This window comes from Phascolarctos cinereus, unplaced genomic scaffold (genome assembly GCF_003287225.1).
Source record: "Phascolarctos cinereus isolate Bilbo 61053 unplaced genomic scaffold, phaCin_HiC Scaffold_1;HRSCAF=81, whole genome shotgun sequence".
NCBI classification, from domain to species: domain Eukaryota; kingdom Metazoa; phylum Chordata; class Mammalia; order Diprotodontia; family Phascolarctidae; genus Phascolarctos; species Phascolarctos cinereus.
The window spans coordinates 279,338,025-279,365,871 of NW_027555514.1; the positions used below are offsets into that span (position 1 = coordinate 279,338,025).

General features: G+C 39.7%; 1 protein-coding gene across 19 annotated transcripts in view; it reads right to left on the reverse strand.

The window, feature by feature from the left end:
• The window catches only part of RBFOX2 (RNA binding fox-1 homolog 2), a 303,671-nt gene that overhangs the window by 35,794 nt on the left and 240,030 nt on the right, over window positions 1-27,847 (reverse strand). For 12 of the 19 annotated variants that reach the window (XM_078147140.1, XM_078147142.1, XM_078147138.1 and 9 more), the window contains exons 4-5: window positions 9,302-9,448; window positions 4,302-4,355 (exon numbers count right to left, since the gene is read on the reverse strand). In XM_078147140.1, the coding sequence (XP_078003266.1) occupies window positions 4,302-4,355; window positions 9,302-9,448 (201 nt within the window). The remainder of the gene's footprint in view (window positions 1-4,301; window positions 4,356-9,301; window positions 9,449-27,847) is intronic. The other 7 variants (XM_078147165.1, XM_078147159.1, XM_020982478.2 and 4 more) reach the window with 3 other exon arrangements.

Sequence of the window (27,847 nt, forward strand, 5' to 3'; positions counted from 1 at the left end):
AGCTTAAAGTAAAGAATGATTTCCCAATAAGTAAAACTGTCCAACAACAAACTCAGCTGCCTTGAAAAGTGACAAGCTCCCCATTACTAGAGGCAGGCAGGGAGGACAGATGGGGACCCTCACACTGGGCAGGAGGGAGAGCCAGTTAATCCCATGGGTCCTTCTCAATTCTAAGGCTTCCCCCCCCCCCCAAAGGACTTCTACAGTAATTTTCTCAGTTGTGAGACATTTCATTACAGTTAGTCTTCAAAGGATATGTATCTCCCCAGTAATGCCAGGGTCAATTTAAAGAAAGTGTTGGCAGTTTAAATGTACAGGGACAAATATCCGGTCATGTTCCTTATTCAACCTGTGAGATATTTATCAGGGAAAAATCAGCAACTTTCCTGGCAAGGACGTCATTTCTCATCATAGTTTTAATGTATGTTTTCAAAAAGACAGAAGGATATCCTACCCTTGTTTTAAGTGGTCTGAGAAAATGAGACAGTGGAATTGCTTTTCTTTTTGCGGGGAGGGAAAGTAGAGGAAGTGATGAGAAATAGGATATAAGACGATAAGGCAACAGCATAACAAGGCCATCTAACATAATCTAGATAAATAGGATCTAGAACTTCCAAGGCAAAATGAGAAGAGAAAAGAGTTTCCTTAGAAACAATCAAAAACCCTCCATGTGAGGGAAACAAAGTCGCCCTCTACAGGCAACTTGAACGAATGGAAAGCCAGGAGGCTCCATGACCTTCCCTCTCTGCTCTCAAACTCATCATCAGCAGGCAGCATTGGAGGTGTAGGAAGAAGGCAGGACCGAGACGCAGAAGACTGGGGTGAAAAAAATCCTGGCTGTGCTCCTTGAAACCTGTGTGACTGAGCAAATCAAGTCACTTCTCTGGGCCTCAGTTTCCTCATCTGTAAAATAAGGAAGCTACACAAGGTGGCCCCTAAGGTCCATTAGTCAACTTAGAAAAAAAACACTGGCCAATAACGCCCTTTCTCAAAACCCTAGAATTTTGTGAGTCAGTGACTGCAGAACAGGACAGAGAGGTCTCTCCGAGGGCAGTGCAGGCTTTACTTATCCAGCGCATGCAGTTTCACAGACATTCTGGCTCAGCGGTATCTCATAACTAATTTTCCTATCCCCACTGCAGGATATTAGGATGGCCATTTCTAAAGATGAACACTCCTGAACAGTGAGTGACTGGTTCACAAAATAAGGTCCCTCCTGTGACAGTTTCCCTTTCTTTCATTTAATCCCTTTCAAACTCAGGCCCACCTTATATGCTAAAACCTCACTGAGTCGAATGAATTTCTTAGCAGCATATAAAAAAGTACTTATTGTAATGAGAAGTGGAGCTCAATCACCGACAGAAAAGGTTCATCAGCTTATCTCAGGTGGTCCCTAAAGAAAAGACCCTAGTGTTTGGCTATCCCATTTCACCTCTATCACCCTCCTCAGAGCAATTTCAGGGGCCCACGTCAGCCAAGAACGTTGGGCAGAGTTAAGAATGGACAAAGAGCAATGCCCTGAACCCACTGATGGAATTCCCATCGGTGCTGGAAGGCAGATCCAGGGCTATTTTAGGGTTTAGTGCTATGCTTTAAAAACATTTATTCCCTCCAATACAAGACATATCCTTTAGGAACTCAGGGAAGAAGAAAGGGGCAGTGAGGAACACAGGACAAAGCTGACAGCAGCAGGACTTGGTTTTGGACTCCTCCAAAAAGAAAGAAAGAATAAGGTTTCTATCATTAGTTTAGAAAGAAAGTTACAGGGCAGTGGAAATTCCATCAGGTGAATTTACCATGTTTTGGTGGAGTGAACACCCCGGAAGTGAGAAAAAGAAGCCGTAAGAAAGATTCATTTCCTTTGCTTCACAAGAATTTAAGTTATTTTCCCACTAAGTAGCAGGTCCTCAGGGCCCAGAGCACCTGCATCCCATGAAATCACATTGGGCTTCAGGTTTCCAGCCTTTAGCAAGCAGCATCATGAAGCAAGTACTTAGAGCCAAAGCCCGTCAGGCCGCTTCTTTGGGCGCAGGCTCTGTGGCCGGCACTTATCTTGGATGCGGCTGCTCCCCTCCCCTCGGAGCCTGGAGCACCAGTTTGGCACCTGCTTGTTGCAGAGAAATCAACAACAAGCAATGGGAAACTGTGCCTCAGAGGAGCAGAGGTCCAGCGTGCAGAGACCTCCAATCCACATCCCCTTTACAAATACTTACCGAGGAAATTCCTGGGGAAAATTCTGTAGGGCTAGCAGCAGCCAATCTTTTTTTGTTTGTTTTAACTGAAAACTGGAAGCCTGGAGCACAATTACCTTCTTACACAGTTAAAACAAAGGCTGACATTCACAATTCAATATTCGTAAGACACATGCCACTTGGAGTCCTCAGGGCTGATGTTTCTTATCAAGGAGGGCCAAGGTATATATGCTTTTGAGAGCACTTTAAACTGCCTGCCCTGTGGTTCATTCCAGAAGCAAAAGTTCTCAAATGGGTTGGACGTGAATATAGATGTGGAGGGCACAAGAAATGGGGGTAGGAGGACACACGTGGGATTTTAGGCAAAACGATCCTAGGTATAGGTGGAAACTGCCTCAAAGACCATGCAGATGGGGACAGGGAACAAGAAGGAAATTAACTCACTCCTTGGATGGCAGTCCAACTGGCCTTCTTTTTCTTTTCTGATCCCCTTCTGAAGTGAGGACATTTGGCTGCAGCCAAATACTCTTGCCAAATTTGAGCAGAAATGACTGAATGAAAGTTAGGTCAGCAAGTAGAGCCTGGACTAGTGTTGGCAAGGCTCGCGATTAACTGCAGTGTGTCATGTGAGACGGGGGATGCATCTGAATATTATTCTTTATAAATATTCTTCTTTTAATGCTAGAAAATTCCATCCTCCATGGCATAGTATTTATTTCAGGATAAGGGGATAGGCATGTATTACAATGATGGTTCATCACAGTGTGTGCCCCAGGGGAAAGGGCAGAGCATAATCATCAAATGTGCTGGGGGAGGCACAGCGAACACACATAAAATACTTTGTGCTTCAACTCTGCTAATAGATCTTTAGGTACATACATTCAGAGAATGAAGAGAACAAAGTAAAATTTAGCAATTTAGCCACAGCCAAGTGGGATTTATTTAATTTGCCAACAGGAGAAGCATTTTCAAAATAAACTACACAAATGTCTGTTTCTTAAAGATTTGCTCATAACACTTATCTGATACGGTAATAAACTTAACCACCCCATTTTTTCCTTTCCTTTTCTTAAGTGCATAGACTTCTAAATTCACAGAAGTCAGATACTGAAGATGCTAAATAAGTTAGTGGAATACAGGAAATGCTTACTGTAATTAAAGTATTAAATTTAGTATTAGTGAAGCCAAACATTCCTTGATAAGAGTTCTCTTTGCCTGCTTCATTGCAGGTCTCATACTGAATTTCCTTGGGAGGAGTCAAATCTGTTGTTAAACCTTGCACTGTGAATTTTGATGAAAAATATCACCACCAGTCTTTGCCTTTGGGAACAGTGGGACATTTATCGTGGGGCCACCTGGTGGGTGGAGCTTCCTTCTATAACATCTAAAAGACGAAAATTGAAAATCAGTTCCTGGTGAAAATTTGGGCCACTGTGGCTAGCTTTAATTGAGGCCATGAAAACCTGCTCTTTTGTTGGGTTTAGAGCGCAGCTTAGATTGCTTAAAGGATGAAGGGGGATCAATTCCATAAGTAGAATATTAAAATGTATTCCAAAATCTTTACTGCAGGCTTCATCTAAAGGCCAAAGTGAGGGCACAAGGGTGACTGACCCTGATCTTCCAGTGCCCACGGCAGCTGCTAGCGGGCTGGAAAGGCTTAATGTCTGCTGCCTGATGCCTAGCCTGGCTCCATGCTCAAAGGTTCACAATCACAGCAAACTGTAAAGACCATACAGGGATCCTCACGGACAAAATAACGGTATGAAAAGGACAAAGGTGTTTCCAAAAAGCAAACGGGTTTTGTCATTTTGGGTCTCTGTTTCCAATCGTCTCCTTGGATAGAAGTGTAAGAGACACATGCAGGCATAACAAGGGATGACTGCCTCCCACTTCTCACTCTCACTTCCCTTCACTCCATGGAGTAAAACTAGGGTCTGATGCTTTTATAACTTGGGACATTTGCCCTGAACTATTCAAGCTTTAGATAGATACTTCTTTTGAAGTTCAGCAAACAGCTCGTGCATTTTTCAAATATATCTGTTCCTACTCATCACTGAAGAGCAACCAAATTACTGTAACAAGGGCCATGAACATTGAAACAGGACTTACCTTGGAGCCACGTTCATTAAAGATTATTTCTACATCAAGGATTTTGCCAAACTGCTGCAGAGATTGAAAAAACAAAACAAAACAAAACAAAACAAAACACATTTATTCCTGAACATCAAACTTGAAAGTGCTCCTTTCTCAGTTCAGGAAAAATAAGTTTAATTTTAATAATTTAACTTTCACATTTTTGCCTTTTAAGGTCTAAATTTATCTCTTCATAACAACAAATTCTCTTCTCCCTTCCCCAAACCATCTTTGACTTTTATTGATGCCAAGAATTTTGGGGGAATATCCCTCTTACAAATCATTCAGGCCAAAAATGATTATTGAGTATCTACCATGGACAAGGCATTTAAGGGATTACAAAGAATAAGATTCAATCTCTGTATCCCTGGGCCCATCTAATAAATCAGGCATGGAAATACACCATTGCTCTTCTCTCATACTACCGAGTACATGGGTCTTTCAACACCAAGTGCTCTAAGGAGCTTATTAAATTCTGTTTCTGCTTTCAGTCTTGACAGCATTAATAAGTCTTGGATGGGGGGGGCAGGGAGGCAATCAGTGTTAGGTGACTTGCCCAGGGTCACACAGCTAGTACATGTCTGAGGCCACATTTGAACCCAGGTCCTCCTGACTCCATGGCTGGTGTTATATCTACTGTGCCACCTAGCTGCCCCTAAGTCTTGAATTTCTGTTAACAAAGATATATGGTGTAAAAATGCTGTGAATTATTTTTCTGAGAAGTGATCCACCCAGATGTAGAACCCCCTTCCAGGCAATAGCAGTAAGTTGGACATCCCAAAATGACAAACTGAATTAACTCTGTTACTAGAAAATTTAAAACCTGAGACTAGCTTCTTCCTCAGGCTTTCTGAAAAGGTCCACTTCTAAAGAGTTTTAATCACACATAGTTGCGGGTTTTTCTTTTTTTTTTAAATCTCTTCTGTGTATTACTGTTCACATTAAAAATCTTAGTACTAAGGAACAAATCTCACTTAGCAAAAATTAATTATTGAAAGAAAGTTTTTGATAAGTTCCTAGTAAAAACTTTTAGAACTTTATCATGCAGAAAAATGAAGTTGGGATATAAAGTCTACACCAATCTCTCAGAAACTGCACAAATGGCTAAAAGAACACACCCAAAACAACCCAAAACCTAGTGTGTATTACTGGGGAATACTATGTTATTAACGCATTTAATTAATGACTTGGAGAAATGGGATTGACGGAATGTTCACTGACTCTTCAGGCAACACTGAGTCTTCAGGGGGCTAGATGATAGGGTAAAAAAATCAAGAGTGACTTGGACAATACAGAGAAATAACTCATCAAAAATATGCTGTCTCAAAGATCAAATTAAGAAAGCCACTCAACAAAAATGAATAATTCAAACTCCAGGTAAGGAATGACTGTATATATATATGGAGGAAAAAATAGCTTGGAGGTCACGGTGGACATCAAATTGAAAACAAGGCACAAAGCATTGCTGAGACAGAAAAACTAAAAATACGAGGCTGCATCTGGGATATGCTGTGTAGATAGCAATAATGCTTCCAGCAGAGGCAGCAGTAGTTGCTTCCTTAAGAACTCTGGAAGGGTATATAAAAAGAGCAGCCAAAATGAGGGAAAAGATGAAAAGAGAACCTATGTGAAAGGCTAAGAGTCAAAACGATGGCTCATGAGGGGCGAATCAATCTAGAGATAGAACAAAGTTTTTTTTTTCTTAATCACCACCAAGAACACAAAAATCCCAGAACTAGAGCAAATGGGCTCAAAGTAAAAGCAGCCGAGATGACAAAGATCTAAATGATGGTTAATATTAATAAAGCCTAGAAGTGATTGCTAAAGGAGTAGGGCACCACAGTTTAGTGGAAAGACCAAGTGGACACAAAATCAGGAGGCCTGAGTCTGAACCTCAGTTCTGACACAGATTAGCTATGTGAATTGGGGCTTCAAAGAACCAGAGTCACCATTTTCTCACCTCTGTAAAATGGGTAGAATAATATTTGCACTAGCAGCCTCCCCAGGCTGTTGAGGGGAAATACCATATAAATGCAAGTCTAGACACCTTTTTTTTTTTTTGATTCAGTCTTGTCTGGAAAAAAGATACTGAACTAGATCACCTAGAAATTCTAGGATTCTGTAACCTCTAGGGGCATAGAAGATGGTCAGAAATTTGCTTGTATTTTTGTTTTTTTTAAAATAATCTCATTCAGATTAATTCCTTCTTTTTTAGAAATCACTGATTTACATACAAATCCACCTCTGCTCTGAACCAGCAAGGTGCTACTCTGGAAAAAGCAGTGGCATGGAGACAAAAGCCCTGGGCTGGCACCCCAGCCTGTCTCCCTGGGTGGCCCTGGGCAAGGCCTCTGGAGGAGGGGAGACCAGATGGTCTCTGGGATCTCTCTTCCAGCTCTAGACCCTGTCATTCTGTGCTCTGCTGGGTGTGAGATGGAAGACCTTCAGGTTCCTCTGCTTCTCTTGGTGAACCTGGTTCTCTCCTTCCTCTGTCCTTCCACTCATCTCTTTTCTTAAAATTTTTTCTCCTATTAATGCTATCTTGGGAAAAGTTTCAAGAATAGATTTTCTAGCTTTCAGATGGTAGTGAAGAAATCAACACACACCCAAAATGCAGAGGAGCTTGCAAGAGCCTTCTAACTAGTGTTGTTCTACTAAAGCCTCTTCAGAGTAAACTGAAGATTCATTTCAGTAAAACTGTTTGGTCAGTGGAATCACACATTCATATTATTGCTCTAGACTTTCTAAAATATGATGTGAAGGAAATAACACCAAGAAAAAAGTGGGAAACCCCTTGGCTGAAGGTTATCTCAACACATTGAGAGGTTCTCAGACCTTCTGTGAAATGACGAGCAGTAAAAGGTGAACTCAGTATCATGGTCCCAAGGGGGCTTATGTGTCTTACTGGCCAAGTGGCAAAACCAAGCAGGCCAGAACCAAAAGCGGTATGGCTGACAAATTCTTTCTTTTCATCTGGGTCATAAAATGGGTACTAGTCACTCTAGTGGAAAATATTAATTTGAATAATTTCAAAGAGCCAATAGAGACAGATGATCAAAATTGGACTATGAGATTTTTAGCTGGAAAGATGTGGCAGAGGGTCTACTCTCACCCCCATTTTACAGATAAAGACACAGAGACCAAGAAAAGTTGAAATTTACTAAAGTTCCTATAGCTACTAAGGTCATTTGAGTCTAAGCTCCTTCACAGACAAGAATCTAGACTTCTGATGTTCTGAACACAATGTACTGCCTTCACCATGAGGAGCATGGGACCCAAGATAAATGATCTTTCTACAAAATTCATTCATAAACACGGACTAACAGAATTCAGGGCTTTGGGGAGGGGGCAGTGGAAGAGAGGGCAAACTTCTGTTTTCTAAGCCAAGGAATCAAACCACAGCTGAGAGGAAAATGCAATCTTCTCTGTTTCCTTCAAGGTGACTAAGCCAGGGGAAGAAACCACATGTCCCTATATGTACCCACGCAGAAACTCCCACAGCCAAGGGTCAGCCTCTGGCTCAAGGGGGTCAACAGGTTCCCGAGTCCCTGGGCTCTGCCTTGCTCTGCTCACCACCATAAAGACAGCAGAGTGTAGAGCAAGGCTAATTGAGCACCTTCCCTTTCCCACTCTTCTCTCCCTGCCCCACTGTGAGCAATATTATTCAAAGATCCAGAGATCTGTGGGCTTAAAAGAGACTCCAATATGGCCATAGAAGGCTCCTTCCATTGTCTTTTTTTGCTGTGATTCTTAAGAGTTTTTTTCCTTGCTTAAGAAACTGTTTAATGTTTCATACTGTGCAGCACCTGACTCAGACTGCTGCTCCTCTAGACTGGGAATTGTCTCTTCTACAACTGACTGCTATTCCTCAAATCCTAGAACACTACTGATGATGACTTGATGGAGAAGAAAAATATTTTTTTCTTTTTAAAATGATTCCTACTAGGGGCAGCTAGGTAGCACAGTGGATAGAGCACTGGCCCTGAAGTCAGGAGGACCCGAAGTTCAACTCCGGCCTCAGACCAAACACTTGACACTTACTAGCTGTGTGATCCTGGGCAAGTCACTTAACCCCAATTGCCTTTAAAAAAAAAAAGAGAGAGATTCCTACTAGGGGCAGCTAGGTGGTACAGTGGATAGAGCACTGGCCCTGAAGTCAGGAGGACCTGAGTTCAAATCCAACCTCAGACACAAAACACTCACTAGCTGTGTAACTCTGGGCAAGTCACTTAACCCCACTGCCTAGCCAAAATAAATAAAATAAAATAAAATAAAATAAAATAAAACAAAATAAAATGATTCCTACAAGAAAATCTTCCATTCCTGATTCCAAGCCTACTTACTCTATTTTAAGACCCACTTTAGCTCATTCTCATTTTGTACTGCAGCATGGAAATGAAGAATCATTCTCTTTGAATATACAGATAACTGTTTGGCCATGCTGATTTGTGAATGGCAGAGTCCTACGAGGCTGGGTTGGTGGGATCTGTTTTCCACTGGAGATTTAAGACCTCACTAGTCAGTCACAGAGGTGTGTCACCTTCCTACATTACTGACTCCACCAACTTTTCTTGTCAAGAGATGTGATCAGAAGAGAGGGACAATTTTGCAATAGGTACTTTATTTCCTGAATGTCCTATAAAATTTGGGTAGTAGAGAGGGCAACCTAGGGGTTACTAGGAAATGTTTCTTTTGTATTTCATTCTCAAAAAGATACCCAAGATGTGTATCCCAGAATCACTGGGGTAGTAGAATCCTTAAAATGAGCCTCTAACCTACATTTTTTAGGCTCATGAAAATATTCTGAGGCCTAAAGATTTTTCTCAGTTTATCTGTAAGGCCATTCCACTAAGCAAATGTTTTGATAATTTATATACTCTTGGGGTGATTTACATGACAACTGTAAAATCTTTTAAAATGACTTGAGGTTCACTTTACCTTGATTTGATAAGCGTTTATGCATACCAGAGACTTACCCCAAACATCTGCCGGAGATCAGGGTCCCGGAATCGGAAGGGGATGTTGGAGACATGCAATCGTTTAGGGGTAGATTTACTCTCGGTATTCTCACTACTCTGTGTCTGTGATTGCTGTCCGTCTGTCTGTGCCCCTCCTTCTGTCTGCTGAAATAAAAGAAACAAGAGATACCGGCTGAAAAAAAGAGCACCACTTCACAAACATCACATATGGGAATTAAAGGTCTAGTAGTCTCAATTGCAAATTATTCTTAGTACCACACTCAGTACCTGGGTAAAACTATGGCTGCTACTTTTCATTCTAAGAGACAAAACCAAAAAAAGAAATAAGCCGAAGCTTTACAAAAAGTTCTAACGGAAAGGAAAACCTTAAGTCTTCTGGACACCCTCAAACCATCTGGAGACAAGTGCCATCCCAACCACGCATGAACACAGCACCTCCCCAGGCATTTAGCTGTCATCTCCTTCTTCCCAGGCTTGTTCTCTTTTCAAGGCCACGTTATTTCTAAAATAATTCATCTGCTTTATTTATTTACTGCAATTGCTGCATTTCTAGCTGCCCTTTTCCAGCCCTTGCTAGAAATGAAAATAAAATTTTTTTCAACTCTCATTTGTTTTAGGTCTTCTGTGTGGCAGAAAAAGGAACCTTTCCATTTGCTCCCATTTGGACATACTCAAGAGGAGCTGTGAATTGTAGACCTTTTGGGCTCAGGAACAGGACACCATCTTAAAAAGGTGTTACAATTTTAAAATTTAAAAGACTATCTGGAATGCATTAAGAACACATGAAGCAGAGTTTCACATTATCCAGCTTAATGATGACGGCTTTCTGCTTTGTTCCATTTGGACCATGCAGACAGCACAAATGGATGTGGTCTGTTTGAACTAAAAAATAGCAGTGAGAGTTGAACTACTATGAAATTCTTCGGGGCAAAAATAGCAGATTTTCAATCATCAAATTAAGCACAGTATAGACTAAACCGAACAAAATCCATTCAGACAGGAAACAAACTAACTAAAATAGCATTAAGTAGCTCAAGAGGCAGCTCCATCTATCTCGAAGTAAATACATTCAGATTTGCCTCAAGCTCTCATCTGTTCAAAAACTATAATTTCATTCAAAACTAAAAACACTAAACTTCCTGAACTTTGACTAGCTGTGTCTCTGAATAGGAAAAGGATGGCTACAAAGGGAAAAGAGAAAAGTCTGCAGAGCCCAGTTTTGCTTCATAGACTTGCCCTCTATGTGTCATGCAACCTGCGACATTTGTGTCTGAAAGAGCACTGCAGGTCACTGATTTTTCTACCACACCATCACATCAGCTATTTCTAGTATTTATTTATTAGCTAGAATTGCATTCATCACTACCTAGGTCACTTTTTTTAAAAGTCCTAGACCAGAACTGGTTCATCTAATAATAATAATAATAACTAACATTTATATAGTGCTTTATAAATGGTAAATTGGTAAAATGCTTTATAAATATTATTTCATTTGATCATTACAGCAACCCTGGGAATTAGGTGCTATTATAATCCTCATTCTACAGATGAGGAAACAGGTCAACAGACCTGCCCAGGGTCACAGTTAGTAAGCAGCTAAGGCTGAATTTGAATTCAGTTCTTCCTGACCCCAGGTCTAGCCCTCCACCACTGTATAACTTGCTGCCTAATCTATCAGCTAGGAAGAAAACACCAGAGTATCACTTTTCTACAAGCATCTCAGCTTTGCCATCTGTGTGACTACAGGCCAGGCAAACTGACCTGTTTGAAGCTTGGTTTCCTCGTGTGCAAAACAGAAGGAAGAACATTTACACCGCTACTTATGATTAGATGTGGACGAGCATCTCACGATGTGAAGGTAGGAATGGGTTGTGCTTTGTACCAATGCACACTGAGGAGATGAGGGATCCATGGACGACTGCACTGTCTGCCTTTCTGAGCTGTTTTGTGAAGGGAGATCGATACTGATCGTGGGGGATTTGGTAAACCTAAAAGCTTGGTCATACATGTCAGCTCTCAAGGTGAAGTGCCCGATTCGCAGTGGGGTTTGAAGCACAAAGGAGGATGACTTAGGTTATGAAGCCCCATGGAGTCCTCAGATTCTATATAATACTCTGTAATTCTATAACTGCACCATACAACAAACCACGATATACCTGCACGCACCGTGAGGATCCTACCCCATTTTGAAGTTGAAGAAGCTGACATTCGTTGGATTCTCAAACAATCTGATGCTAGATTGGTTTTTAGGAAAACGTAATCATGCCAGGCCTGTAATTCTAGCCTCACTCACTCAAGGAAAGAGATGAAAAAATGAATATCTAAGAAACTACACGAAATTACAACTAAAGCAGTAATAAGAGGTGCTGGACACTGGAGACCTGTGCAGAAATAGAAACAGAAATTGTGTATACTGAGCAAGGTTGTGTGGAATTTAATAATATAAAGTAGGTGAGTCTTAGATTGCCCATTTAATAAAAGAATCCCTTGCAACTCATTCTAATTAGGGACTGCATTACTGCAAGAATAGCTCTTGCTGTTCAATCAGAGATGGGAAACAAATCAGAGTGTTCAGGCTTTTGGTTTTTGTAAACACAAATATTAACCATTTTTCAGGAAAACATCAGTCAGGGCATGACTGGTTTGGGGCTAGTCTTCTATTGTTAGCTGCTAAGCAACTTTACTGGTTGCAGAAACAACCTCCTAAGGTCTTGTTTTTCCTTTTGTGGTAATTGTTTGACCTAATTTATTCACTGGGCAGAAGATGAAACAGAATAGGCTGGAGTCTGTTTACTGGAAGTGTGGAATGAGGATTGGCAGCCGCTACCCTGATGAAATCACGTGGCTAAAGCATGTACATCTGCCCTTCGCCCAACCCCTCGAGCTGAGCAAGGCTCAGTGGAATCTTTCTATGTAATGATCCAGGCTAAAAATGGCTCTCTACTCTCAACCTAGAAATTACTTCTAAAGGCTTCTCTGGTAGCAGAGCCTTCACACTGAGCACAAATTGTCATTTTTAATCTGACTCAAGTCTCTCTCTACTGGTAACCAATATCAGCATGTCTGTGTGTCACACACACACACACACACACACACACACACACACACACACACACAGGAAATGCATAACTAATTTATCACATTGTGCACTAGTAACCAGAGGGTGGACCAAGGCACTCCTCCCAGAAGAGGTTACAGAAGTCTGATATGTCTCAAGATGTATGTTTACAGAAACTCTGAGACTTCACGCCGACTACCAAAGACACACTCCATTACTCAGGTCACTGATTTTGCTTTGCGCATCATCCACCACGTCACCCCTTCCTTGTTCTGCTATCTTACTCAATGATTTCACAGTGAATTCTCTTTTTTTAGAGTGCTTTGTGAGTTCAGAGAGCACAACCTTCACAACATTTCTGCGGGCTACTTCTATCATCCTGGGAGTAGGGTGAAGGAAGGAAAAAAGAGGAATAAGGCAAAAGGATATACAAGGGGGAAGGGAAAAGAAAAACGGGAAGAACAAGAGGAGAGGGAAAGGGATAAAAGCAAGAGATAGTGAAAGCAAAACAAGATGAAATTTTTTGTTGTTCAGTCATTGCAGTTATGTCTGACTCTTGGGGTTTTCTTGGCATAGATACTGGAGCGGTTTACCATTTCCTTTTCCAACTCACTTTATAGGTGTGGAAACTAAGGCAAACAGGGTTAAGTTGACTTGTTGAGGGTCATGCAGCTATTAATTTCTGAGCCCATATTTGAACTCAGGAAGATCAGTCTTTCTGACTGATGAAATAATTCTGTTAATTCAGCTCTTTTATAGGCTAAGTATAGGATGACAGCAAAAATTAAAATGAGTTACAGGCAATATTCTTCAGGGTTCTTATTTATCCAGAGATTAAAAAATTAACAGGCTACTAACAGCATAGCAAAACAGCAAGACTTAAGAGGATAACAAGAAATGGAAAGGACTTCAGGTTCTACCTGAGCAAGAATATCATCAGTAATATGTCTAAAAAGTGGACAGCCAGCCTCTGGCTGAACACCTCCAACGATCTTATTAGGTAGTCCATAAGACTCCTAGACAGCGAGCCTTTGCCCAAGTCTTTAATAAGCAGTTGAAGTCTGTCTCTGAGGTCATTAAAACCAATTTAATCCCTCAAATGCTCAGGGACAGCAATCATGCTCCTCTTCCAAGTTTTCTCTTCTCTAGGCTAAACATCCCCACCAAGGTCCTTCAACTGATACTGAAAGAGTATTGTTTTAGGTGCTCTACCTCTCTGCCCTCCACCTGGATGAGCTCTGACACAGCAGTGTACTTACTACTAAGACATTTTAGGATGGCTCTTGGGATTGGCTGACATTTCACACTGTTGGTTGCCACCGAGCTTTGCAGCCTGCTAAAACCTCCTCATCCTATTTTTTGCTTTTGTTTTTTTCTAATATGAACCATTGCCTACCCATGCATTTGTCACCCTATACTTATGCTGTTGTTTTCTCTATTTATTCGTTTTTACATTCTAAGTTTCAAAGTGTCTCCTTTTTTCCCTCCACACCCCACACTAGAGAAGGCCACCATTTCTCTCTCTCATTACTTACACACACACACACACACACACACACACACACACAACACACACACAGAGGTAAAACTATTTATTTATCATACACTTCTATTTATCAGTTTTTTCTCTGGAGGTGGGTAACATCCTCCTTCATAGGTCGTTTGTAGTTGATTGGAGTATTCATAATATTCAGAATAACTTAAGTTATTTACAGCTGTTCTTTGAACAATATTACTGTTACTATATACAACATTCTCTTGGTTCTGCTCATTTCACTCTTTACTATTTCATGCAAGTCTTCTCATGTTTTTCTAAAATCCACCTGCTCACCATTTCTTACAGCACAGCAGTATTCCATCACAATCACATACCACAACTTGTTTAGCCAATCCTCAACTGGTGGGCATCCCTTCAGTTTCTAATTCTTTGCCACCACAAAGAGAGTTGCTACAAATAGAGGTTCTTTTCCTTTTTCCCCTGGGTCAAAGGGTATACACAGTTTTATAACTCTTTGGATCAGATCACAGTCCCACAAACAGTGTATTAGTGTCTTATTTTTCCACATCCCCTCCGACATTTTCATGTTGCTGTTCTATCATTTTAGCCAATCTGACAAGTGTGAGAGGATACCTCAAAGTTGTTTTAATTTGTATTTCTCTAATCAATAATGATTTAGAAAATCTTTTTGACACATATAATTTTTTGAAAAACTGCCTGTTCACATCCTTTGACCATTTATGAAATGGAGAATGACTCATATTCTTATAAATTTGATAAAGTTCTTTATATATTTGAGATTTAAGACCTTTATCTGAGAAACTGTATTAAAAGAATTTACTTCCCCCACACTCAATTTTCTGGTTCCCTTCTAATACTGGCTATACTCATTTTATTTGTACAAAACCTTTTTAATTTAATGTAATCAAAATTATCCATTTTACATCTTACAATGTTCTCTATCTCTTGTTTATTCAAAAATTATTCTTCTATCCATAAGTCTGATAGATGATATGTTCCATGTTCTCCTAAATTTCTTACAATAGCTCCCTTTATATCTAGGTCATCTATCCATTTTCACCTTAACTTGCTAATGGCGTAAGATATCGGTCTATACCAAATTTCTGCCAGACTACTTTCCAGTTTTCTCAATAATTTTTACCAAATAGTGAATCTTACGCAAAAAGTTTAAATTTTTACATTTGTCAAACATAAAGTTACTATAATCATTTACTATTGTGTACTGTACGTCTACTGTTCCGCTGATCCATCTTTCTATTTCTCAGCCAGTACAAAATAGTTTTGATAATTACTGCTTTATAATATAGTTCAAGATCTGATATCACTAAATCTCCTTTCTTTACATTTTTTTCATTAATTCATTTAATATTATTGACCTTTTGCTCTTCCAAATGAATTTTGTTGTTATTTTTTCTAGCTCAATAAAATAATTTTTTGGTAATTTCATAGGAATGGTTTTGAATAAACATATTAGCTTAGAAGAATTATCATTTTTATTATATTGGCTCAGTCTACCCACGAACAATAACTTTCCAATTATTTAAATTTGACTTTATTTATATAAAAATGTTATACAATTATGTTCACGTAGTTCTTGGATTTGTTATGACAGGTATACTCCCAGGTATTTTATACTGTTTCCAGTTATTTTATAGGGGGCATCTCTTATTATCTCTTCTTGTAGGGTTGTGTTAGTGATGCAGAGAAATGCTAATGATTTACATGGATTTATTTTATAGCCTGCTACTTTGATAAAATTATTGTTCCAACTACTTTTTAGTTGAATCTCTTGGATATTCCAAGTATATCATCATAACATCTGCAAAGAGATAATTTTATTGTCTTATTTCTCACTTTGATTCCTTCAATTTCTTTTTCTTCTCTTATTCCTATTGCTAGCATTTCCAGTACAATGTTGAATAATACTGGTGATAATGGGCATCCTTATTTCATTCCTGATCATACTGGAAAAGCACCCAGCTTATCTAGGTAGATGTTTCTTATCATTATAAGGAAAAATCCACACATACCTATGCTTTTAAGTGTTGTTTTTTTTTTAAATAAGAATATGTTGTATTTTGTCAAAAGCTTTTCTCTGCATCTATTCATATAAACATTTTTTTCTACTTTTGTTACTCACATAATCAATTATGTTAATAGTTTTTCTTATGTTAAACCATCCCTGCATTCCTAGTAGAAATCCCACTTGATCACAATGTACAATCTTTGTGACATATTATAGTCTCTTAGCTGGTATTTTATTTAAGATTTTTGCATCCATATTCATTAGTGAAACTGAACTATAATTTTCTTTCTCTGTTTTCGCTCTTCCTGGTTTAGGTACCAGCATCATATTCGTTTCATAAAAGGAGTCTGTTAAGACTCCTTTGCCTATTATTCCAAATAATTTAATTAATATTAGAATTAGTTGATCTTTAAATGTTTGGTAGAATTCACTTATGAACCTACCTGGCCCTGATGCTTTTTCCCCCCTTAGGAAGCTCATTTATGGCCTATTCAATTTCTTTTTCTAAAATAGGTTTATTAAGATATTCAATTTCCTCTTCTGTTAATCTAGGCAATTTTTTACTTTTGTAAGTATTCTTTTATTTTACTTAAGTTTATTGGCATATAATTGGGCAAAATAACTCCTAATAATTGCTTTGATTTCATCTTCATTAGTGGTATATTCACCTTTTTAATTTTTGATACTAGTGATTTAGTTTTCTTTTCTCTCTTTTAAAAATCATTTTAACCAACAGTTTATGTTTTTTTTTCCCCCATAAAACCAACTCCTAGTTTTATTTATTAATTTAATGGTCTTCTTGTATTCAATTTTATTAATCTCACCTTTAAATTTTAGGATTTCCAATTTGGTATTTAACTGGAGATTTTTAATTTGTTCATTTTCTAGTTTTTTAAATTGTGTACCCAATTCACTGATCTGTTCTTTCTCTATTTTATTGATATAGTTATCCTATCTAGCCTAAGATTTTATTCATCTCCTTGACATTTATTTTTTGGTTAGATTTATCTAGTTCTGAGAGGGGAAAGTTGAAGCCCCCTACTATTATAGTTCTGCTGTCTATTTTCACCTGTATTTCATTTGGCTTTTCCTTTAAAACTGTGGACGCTACAGCGCTTGGTAAATATAGGTTTAGTATTGATATTACTTCATTATCTATGATACCTTTTATCATAATGTAGTTTCCCTGTTTACCTCTTTTAATTAAATCTATTTTGGCTTTAACTTTGTCTGAGATCATGACTGCTACCTCTGCCTTTTTTTTTCCATCATCTAAAGCATAATAAATTCTACTCCAGCCCTTTCTTTTTACTCTTTGTGTAGCTCTCATTTTTAAATGTATTTCTTGTAAACAACATATAGTCAGATTCTGGTTTTTAATCCATTCTGCTGTTTCCGTTTCATGGGTGAGTTCATCCTGAATGGGAAAAGCACAATTAATAACTATAACTTTGAATGTGAATGTATTCAAAGTTATAGTTACTAGCTGTGCATTTCCCTCCATCCTATTTTTCTCACTATCTTCTCTCTCTCTTTATCCTATCTCTCCATCTAATTTACTTAATCTGTACCTTTTCTAAGAATACTTCTCTTATTCTTTTCCTTTACCCTCCAATCTCTTAATCTACACAGAGTTCTAAGAGTCCCTCCCTTGTCCTTTCCCTCTACCCTTCTATTTCTTGATCTGTACACCCTTTTAAGAGCCCCTCCCTTATCCTATCTCCACACTTTCCTATTTTAAGATTTTTATACCCTTCTAGACCTATGTTATAGCCTTGCCCTTCTAATTCTTAATCCACCTACCATTTTAAAAGCCCCCCTCTCCCTTTATCCTATCCTACTGCCCTATTTCCCTGTAATTTAATAAGACTTTTATAACCTACTAGATGTAAGTTAACCCAGTACTGATGAGAATAAGTTTCCTTCACTACCTGCCCTCCACACCATCCTCCTCTCCACTATAACAGTTGTTCTGTTTACATCTCTTTTACAGGAGATAATTTGCTCCATTTTCTCTCTCCCTATACACTTTAGTTTTTTAGGATTATCCCATCAAAATCAACTCAACCCTAAACCTTCCATCTACTTCTACTCTTTCAAATTACCCTAGTAATGACAACATTCTTAAAAGTTACAAATCACATTTTCCCACAAAAGTAAACAGATTGATCTTACTAAATTTCTTATATTTGGTCTTTAACATTTACTTTCTTATGTTTCTCCTGATTCTTGTAAGTATAATTTTCCATTCAGTTCTGGTCTTCTCCTCATGAATACCTCAAAGCTCTTTAATTCATTAAATACCCATTTTTCTTCCCATGCACAATTACACTCAGCTTTGCTGGTTAAGTTATTCTTGGTTGCACACCCAGTTCCTTTGCTCTTCAGAATATAATGTTCCATGCACCTTTTAATGTAGAAGTTGCTAAATCTTGTGTTATCCTGACTATAGCTCCACAGTATTTAGTTTTTTTTCTTGCTGCAGTTTCTCCACAACCTGGGAGCTTCAAAACTTGGCTATGATGTTCCTATGAGTTATCATCTTGAGATCTCTTTCAGGTGGTGATCAGTGGATTTTTTCAATTTTTATTTAACCCCCTAGTTCCAAAACTTCAGAGCAATTTTCTTTAATAAGTTCTTGAAGTACAGTGTCTAGACTCTTTAATCATGATTTTTAGGTAGTCTGACAATTCTTATATTATCTCTCCTCGATCTGTTCTTCAGGTCAGTTGTTTTATAATGAAATGTATCACATTCTCTTCCATTTTTTCATTCTTTTGATTCTGTTTTATTTTTATTGTTTTATTATTTCTTGGCGTCTTATGAAATCATTAACTTCCCCTTGCCCAATTCTGATTTTTAAGGAGGTATTTTCTTCCATAAGTTTTTGGACCACTTTTTCCAGTTAGCAGACTTTGTTTTCATAATTTTCTCACATTACTCATACTTTCCCTTCTAATTTTTCTATTCTATCATGCCTTTCCCTCGGGTCATCCCCCTCTAGCTTCCTTTTGTGTGTTCTCTTCCTCCATTAGAGTTTAAGCTCCTTGAGGGTAGGGACTGTCTTTCTTTTTCTTGTTTCCCCAGCACTCAGCACAGTGCTTGGCACATAGCAGGCCCTTAATAAAGGTTTACCACATTGAACTGAAAATCAGAATCACATTTGCTAGTCTCCAGGCCAAGGCCCTTCTCTCCAGTATTTTTCAATAACATCTCAGCAAGTTATTGTGGTACCCTGACACATAGCTCATCTGGGCTTGACAGCCTGAACTGACTGAGGACAGCTAGGTGGATCTCCTCACTTTACTTGGTTTTCAATTTCTTGTCAATAATTTTTGTTCTCTTCTTCCTATTTTATAGATCATTTTCCCTGGCAAACTCAAACTCAAGAGGATGTTCCACCTGCTATTTCCCCATCTGCACCCAGTCTTGGCCCTTCTACGATCCTCCTCTTCTCATCAACGCTGCAGAGTAGCCTTGCATTGACTGGAAGGCTTAGCACCTTGTGGGATCCAATGCTCACGACACCGTTCTGACAGGGAACATGTATGTCACTCTTTTGTATTCATTTTCTATTATTTGTGCTTGTATCTGTCCTTGGCACGTCTCTTTTTAAAAAATAATCTGGTCAGCAAATCCTTCTTCTTTGTAGTCTGTTTGTGCTGTCCCTCCAAACTGAGCTGACTTTCCCTTTCAAATTTCAGGTCACAGAATCCTACTTTTCTTTTAAACCACTGAAAGCCCCTCATCCAAGCACCTCAGATAGGGGTCACCATCCTATGCCAAATGTTTCTCTCTGTATCTACCACAAACTTAAGCTGTCATTTTCACTTCAGCCACCAGTTCCTCCTTCCTGGTCAGAATCAGGTCCAGGGCAGCTGTTCTGACCGTCACTTCCTCTATCCTCTGAGGGATGAAATCAAGACAAATCAAGAATTCCTCTAAAGTTCTACCACTTAGGAATGCTAGGGCCAAAGAAGGGCCTACACTTCGGCAGAAGTCTCTGCTCAATCAGGGGCCTGAGGTGAGGGGTGACTGTCAGCTCGGTGTCAAGAAACCTCAAGCTTTGTGAATTAATCTTTGCAGAGCAGATTAGAATGAGTCTTCTTGTCCAGAGAGCCATAGGCAGGAAAGGAAAACACTTTAGGGAGCCTCTATGGAACCTGTAGCCTCAAAGCCACATGTGGCCCTCCAGGTCCTCAAGTGCGGCCCTTTGACTGAATCCAAACTTCACAGAATGTTCTATAGGAAGCCTATGACACATTTTGGTTTTACCAGTTAAGGCTCTTCAGGGGCCAATGAATCGCTTCTGATGTTAAACTGCAAACAAATAAAACATTTGGGAACTGGAGACCCCTAACCTGTGGACCTGGAACAGTATTAAATGGGAGGGCTGAGTCACTACCTTAGCCAAGTCAGTTAAGTTAAACTTCTCAGTGCCCCAGGCAACCCTAAGTTACAGATGAGTGCACTGGTGAAGTGAGAACAACAGATTGATCAAATCTCAGATCCAGACCGCAAAACCAAACCAAACCCTAAAATGAGAATTTTTCCCTTACCCCATGCCATCAACTTGAAATGACCTTCTACCTAGGACTGGGTCCTATCAGGCATCCAATCTCTTAGTTAAGTCCTGATATAAACACTTGTTTCTATCTTTATCTGCATGTTTTGTTATTATTCCCCTCTCTAAGACTACAGAACAACTCTGCTTTTGTAGTGACTTCAAGTTATAACAAAATGCACAACAACAGAGCAAAGTGAATGTAACCACATCTATTCTTCCTAGGAGGCACCCGTACAGAATTACAGGAGACCATGAGAATCAAGTTTCATTGACCACTACACAGGCTCTCCTCTAACTCGCAGAACGTTCCAGATTTACCAACAGATGGTTACACAGAGCTCTCCCTCCCCCTCCCCCCTCACTAAGGTACTAAGCAAGCCCAAATGGTGACTGGCTATGCTGCATTGAAACTAAACCAGAAGGCTTTAGGTCTATGGCCATCAACCCAAACTCACCGTTAGAACTTATATTTTCTTTGCATTAATTCTCAATAGGACAACAAACACAGGGAAAGTAGCCATACACATTTTACAGCCACAAAGTTTGGAAGCCTACCTTAATGTCTGAATGAGTTAACGTATCAGAAATCACTTTGAAAAGGCTAAATAAGCTAAGTGAGCCTTTTCAAGCAGTGGTAACAAAGAACTGGAAAGAAAGTTGGCAGGCATCCATTGAAGGGAAATGGCAAATAGTGAGGCATGACAGTAATGGCCTATGGGCTAAAACGTGGGACAAATAAGAATTCAGAGAAACATGGGAAGATACATGAAGCACAATCAGGAAAACAAGAGACACAATGACACCCCCCCCAAAAAAAAGGCAAATGGAAAGAACAATAAAGTGAAACTGAACTCTATGTGATTAATTATCCTGACCATGCTTGGCCCAGGAGAGAAGCATGGATCTCTCCCCTCCTTTCACTGGAGAAGTAGGGGGACCATGGCTTTGGGATATTATGCACACTATCAGAGAGTGCAAATACACTGGGGGGCTTTGGAGACCTCCTACCCCCAGCCCCTTTTAGCTTCTGTTACAAGGGAGGGATTGTTGGACTGTGGAGATGGAAGAAGCATAATCAGGAATGAATATGATGACGATGATGTATAAACAAAGGTATCAATAAAACAAAAACAAAAAGAAAAGGATAAAGGACTACACAGGTGCAAAATAACATTAAAGATCCAATACAATAGCCTATATAGGTACACCAAATTTAATTTTTCTAATTTATTGAATTTAATAAACATTTATGTACAAATAAAATAAGTAAAGGTCCAATTATTCCTGTCCCATAAAGAATTTGTTCAAATTGATGCTCCTCTAAAGAAATTGCCTAGTATTTTATATATATCAGTGACTTTATCCACATATGGGATACAACTAAAGAATTTCAATCAGAAATAAAATTAAGGAATCTAATATTTTAATGCAAAATAAGGGAAGAAATGATTCAATGTTCAGAAGTTTAATTTAAACAGAACCTTTCTGGAACAAATCTATTAGGTAGTGTGAGTTTTCCACGTGTGGAACCCTGGTTGAGGTTAATGATAAAACATTAATGTTAACACACCTCTACAGACATGTACAAAAAGCTGTCTTAAGAGACTAGCAATCGACTTGGATGGCTACAGTGTTAACTTCATTTTCAACTAGCGGATGTCTATTTTTTCCTTCCATGTCACTCTATCCACTACATCTGTTAGCATTTTAAGCATTTGTATTAGGTTTCCTAAATGACATATGGTTAAGCTGAAAAGCAAGAGGGTAGATGGTACAAAAAGCCTTTTTCAAAGAGTAAAAATTTCCCATACTAACAAAATTATTTTCTCTCTTTTTCTCAAGCTAAAAATCTCAGAAGATAAGGTTATTTTCTGAATAGCAGTCAATTTCAGAATTGAAATATCATACTGATAACATTACACATGGTGGTTCTCTTGGTAAATCTTTTTCATCTACTTCCAGCGGGTATTTGTTTTTTAGGGACTGACCTTAAGGCTCCTGAGAGTCCACATTTCTGCAATACAGTGCAATGGGATGACTTCGGACAAGATTCAAAGATCCTAGTCCTAGCTCAGCTCTTTATCAGCTGTACGACCTTGGGAAAGTCACTGTCTTTTCACTGGCTTCACCTTGCCCATCTGTAACAGGAGGTGGCTGGATTAGACGACTAGACTTTATGATCTTGTTGGGCTCCCAAGCTGGGATTGAGGGATTTAGATGTCACAGAGACAAGGGTTTCAGCCCCACCTGTTTGAGCCCACACAGTGCTCGGACAAAACCAAAAACAGGAAAAGCTCCTCCAAGGCAGGCTTCATTTTTGTCTTTCAGTACAAATGTTTCATAATTTCTTTTTAACTGAGTGACAGAAAGCTAGTCTTTCTATGAATTTAAATGTAAATAAGAGTTTTACAAAAAAACTAGTGGCTAATGGGTGAAAATGATATGACTTACCCTTCATTGAATCATCAATCTCATAAGATAATGTATGGAATCAGTTAGTAGTTTATTGGGAAGCAAAGCACTGTTGCCCCACACAGCTTACAGGTATGTACCACGTACATGATGATACAAAATAATACAAATACCAACTGAGATGTACACAGGAGGCCAGGCTCTTTCCCTTTTCTGTCTGTTTTCAATGCCCTCGTATCATAGCTACAACATGCCAGCAGGCTCTTAGAAATCCTTATACAAAGTCTGAAAAGAGGAAGTCAAAAAGAATGGAGGGTCCTCAATTGATGCCTTTTCTCTCATTCAAGAAGTAGCACTTGGGAAGTCTAGTCCAATGTTTCAGACTATCTGGAGCCTCAGTTTCCTAATCTGTAAATGATGAAGTTGGCCTGGATCACAGTATCGGAGGTCTCAGCTGGAAAGGAACTGAGAGGGCATTTAATCCAACCCCTCATTTTACAGATGAGAAAACTGAGGCCTAGATGGGGAAGTGGCACGTAGTAAGTGACTTACTTTCTATTACTTTCTCTTACTTTCTGTTCTTTGTTACAAGGGATGACTTGCTAGGTAGGAGAACAGGGGATATATTTAGAAGTGAAAATTATGTAAAAACACTACTAATAATAATTTTCTAAAAGTTAAAAAAACCAAAAAACCAAGCAGGTGAAAGATGGTTCCCTCAGTGGAATGCCTCTTCTGAGCAGTGGGCTGGGGGAGAATGGCACACATCAGGTCTCTCCATGGTTAAATGAGGACACCAAAGACAGACAAGGTCATACAGTCTAAGGGCATCTTGATCCTCTAAATGAGTTCAGGTCTCTTAGGGTTAAGACAAAAGTAGCGAGGGCACCTGTGATTTCACTGGTAAAAGGGGCTACTTTCCCTCTGCAGACCACCACCTTTTCTGTACCCGAGCAGGTCGAAGAACTGAGAGGCCGCCTCATCTACCCTGGGTCACATACCTATTTCAGGGAGGGGAAGCGCTTGAACTTGCCCGTTCGTGGCTCCACTAGTCCAGGGCGCCTCTCATGAGCTCAGAATCAGACTGCCCTTACCGCCACGGCACTGACGATTGAGAACTGTGGCTGGCGCACTGCTGTTGCTGATCTTTAGGGAATAATGTGAGAAGTGACCCAGGACTGGAAATAGTCAAATGTCCTAATTTTTAAAAGGGGGAAAAAACTAAAGGCAGATGAACACGGCAATCACCTCAAGCTATTGACAACAGTTAAATTAATATTCTGTCGTAGCTAGGCAAGTAGTAATTATAAGGTACCAGCGTAGATCCACTAAGAACATGGTTATTAAGCAAAGTTTACGAGGCAGATCAAAGAGACAGAATCTCTTCAGGTATTCATATGTACAAGATGGAGAACGGCAGGACAAACACACGGAGTTAGGTGGATTCACACCTGATTGCATCCATGGGGTGCTGTGTGAGTTAATGCACTGATGTTGTCTTGAAGACAGGCCTCTAACAACCTGCTACAGGGCTGTGTGTATGGCCTTCTTTTATTCAACATTTGTATTGATGAAACAGATGATGAGATAGATTGAAAGTCCAAAAAGATCGAAGCTGGGTGGAATGACAAGAGGTTACTGAGGGGGCCCTAGCTCACGCTTTAGTTGAGGGTTGTGCAAAAATTGGAGATTTCTGTTTTTGAACCTTTTTGGCTTCATGGACCCCCTGGTCAATCTGGTCAAATCTATGGCCCCTTTCTCAGAATTATGTTTTTGAATACGTGAAATGAAATATACAGGATCATAGATGAAGCCATCACGTTGAAATGCAGTTGTTGTGTTTAAAACATTTATGGAAACCTGGGTTAAGAACCTTTGAATTAGGTGGTCCCTTCCAATTCCAACACGTACAAGAAAGGATAGGTTTAATTTAATATTACATGTTACAAACATTCAGGTCTAGGGAGAGTACTAAAACATTATGCTAGCCACACACATCCCTATGGCCACAAACTAGGCTGGTGGCAGTTTGGGCTTTTTGGTTTGTTTTTTCAGCCAGAGTCCACAATAAATCAGGCTAACAGGCTTATACATTTGGAGTTGGAAAGGACCTCAGAGGCCATCTAGCCTAACTCTCTTATTTCACAGGTAAGGAAACTGAGGTCTACAAAGGTTTCCTTTCCTCTAACTCTCTATAGTCAGAATCCAAACCTCATGATTCAACCCAACTGCTCTCTCTCCAAAGTGACTGCTGATCTGAACTGCCAAGTCCGATGGCTTTGTCTTGCTGCTCATCCTACTTGACATGTCTGCAGCCTAGGACACTGCTGATCACCCTTTTCTCATCAATACTCCCTTCTTTCTAGGCTTTTGTGACATTGTTCTCTTCTGGTTCTCCTCCTACCTCTCTCATTGTTCCTTCTTTGTCTTCTTTGCCAGTTCTTCACCCAATTCAGGCTCCCTAACCAGTGTCCCACAGAGCTCTATCACGTGCCCTCTTCCCTACTCCCTTTATCTATTTCACCTGGGAATCTCATCATTTCCCATGAGATTCAATTATCAACTCTATGCTAGCAATTCTCAAATCTACTTATCCAGCCCTAACTTCTCTGCTGACCTTCAGGCTTGCATTCCCCTTCCGAACTTCCCTATTACTATCAAGGGAGCCTACGTCCTCCTAATCCCTCAGGCTTCCAACTCAGGTGTCATCCTTGCCTCCTCACTACCTCTAACATCCCATATCCAGTCAATTTCCAAGGTCTGTTGATTTCACCTATGCAACATCTCTCCACGGACACGGCCCCTCCCAGGATGCAGGCCCTCATCATCTCTCTTCTGCACAGACTATTGAAGTAGCTGCTGGTGGGTCTCCCTGCCTCAAGTTTCTTCTCACTCTAGTCCTTCCTCCACTCAACTGCCCAAGTGATCTTCCTAAAGTACAGGTCTGACCATATCACCCCTGGGAAGGAAGTGTGTTTTTGCATCTCTTCTCTGGGGCCAACTTTAATCATTATAATGTCATGATATTTAGTTCTGCATCTCTGTTCTGTTGGTTTATATTGTGGTTGTCATTATGCATATTGTTTTCTGATTCTGCCGACTTTGTATCAATTCATATAAGTCTTTCCCAGGTTTCTTTGAATTCTTCAAAAATTCTTTTTTTTTTCATATCATGCGGTAATATTCCATTTCATTTGCGTGTCAAAATTTGTTTAGCCATTCCTTAATCAATAGATATCTACTTTGCTTCCAGGTCTTTGCTACTACAGAACTTTGCATGCTTCCTTATTAGCACCTACCTCCCAGTGTTGTCGTGAGGATCAATGAGACATTTTTAACAGTACCTAGTACAATGCTTGGCACATAATAGGTGCTGCATAAATGCCTATTTCCTTCTTCAGGGACCAAGAACTAACAATGCACCTTCTAGGGTTGAGTCTCACATGTTCTTCGGTTTTCATCCATTTTTGTGGCTTCAACTATAATTCCCTGTAGCAGGTGCCCTGCCTCCCTCTCTTTCTCTTTGGGTCACCTCATTCACTAGAACTCGTACTCATGATGACTGGCAAGCTGGAGTTCTGCAAAGAAGTGCCACCTGCTAGAGGTAACTTGAAATACCACAGGTAATCCTGATAGGTAGCTACTCTCCTACTACTTGTGCACTGTAACTCCTAAGTCCCCACCTGTGTTTCAGATGGAACAAACAGCCAGGTGACTCCATTAATGTAATCAAAGCATTTACTAAATAGAGGAAAGACAAGATTATAACATGACACTCTCCCCAAAATTCTGGGTTACCCACTTCCACCAATGATGTCCATCAGGGTACAGTACTATGGTAGTGAGGCACACGGGCAGAGAACACATGCGAGTAGGGCAACCCACAGCTCTGGATATGAAAGGTCTTGATGTCTGTCCTTTTTCCTCAGGCCAATCCACATAAAAGTTCATTGAGAGGTATGGCACTGGTGTGAGGCAGGTGACTGCACTGCTAAGCCAGGCTGCTCCTTGGCCCAGCCTGTGTCTCTGCATGACTCGACTATTCCACTGCTGAGCCCAGGCAACCTGTCTCTCCTTGCTGCTGAGGCAGTGCTGTGCATTTTCAGAAAAAGCAGAGACCCTAAAACTAATAATATAAAAATTCAACCAATTCAGCCAAGAGAGTTATTAGCAAGCACGACAAGGATCTTAGTTTTGGCACATATGAAGGACAAGGAAAACATTTCTGTGATCTGTAGAGACTATAGTATATGCTTGCGTTTCTCTGTCAGTCAAGTTAGCTACTATAAGTGCACAAAATACAAACTGGTCTATAATTTGAAGGTGAAAGGAACAGAGGAGGACTTTTGTTTTACCCTCTAACTTATCAGGGAAGATGAATCTTGAAAGAATAGAAGTCCTTAATGAAGAAAAAATAATCTAAAAAAAATCTAAGTCTATGTTACAAAGAAGTTAGAGGGTGAAAGAATGTGAACCAGAGGAGGCAAGAGAGAAAGACCCCTGGACCTAACCAGGAAGCATGCAACTTTCCCAACGATGAATCTGGGGCAGGACAGAGACCCTCCTAAGACTTGCCACACATGAGGACCACTTCTGAACACATGGCAGGACAAACAATACTAGAAGAAAGAACCTAGAAAATATCATTAGACAAGAAACTGAAGAATTGAGGAATACGTGGCCCCTATTCCGGCTGCTAATTAAAGGCAAGGGCTTTTAAAAGGGAAATGAAGATATGGGGAATGAATAACTGGTTAAAAAGACAGCATCTGAGAAAGGAATTTAGTTTGGACCTGTGCTCTCAGCCAAGCATTCATTACATCGAATAGGGGCCTGTAAAAAATACTGGAGGAGCTGATCAAGACAGCTTTAACCTGAAAATGGATGGGGAGATAAGAATCAATCACAAAACTTTGGGAGTTTTGGTTATTTCTTTTCCATTTAAAAATTCTTAATTTAGA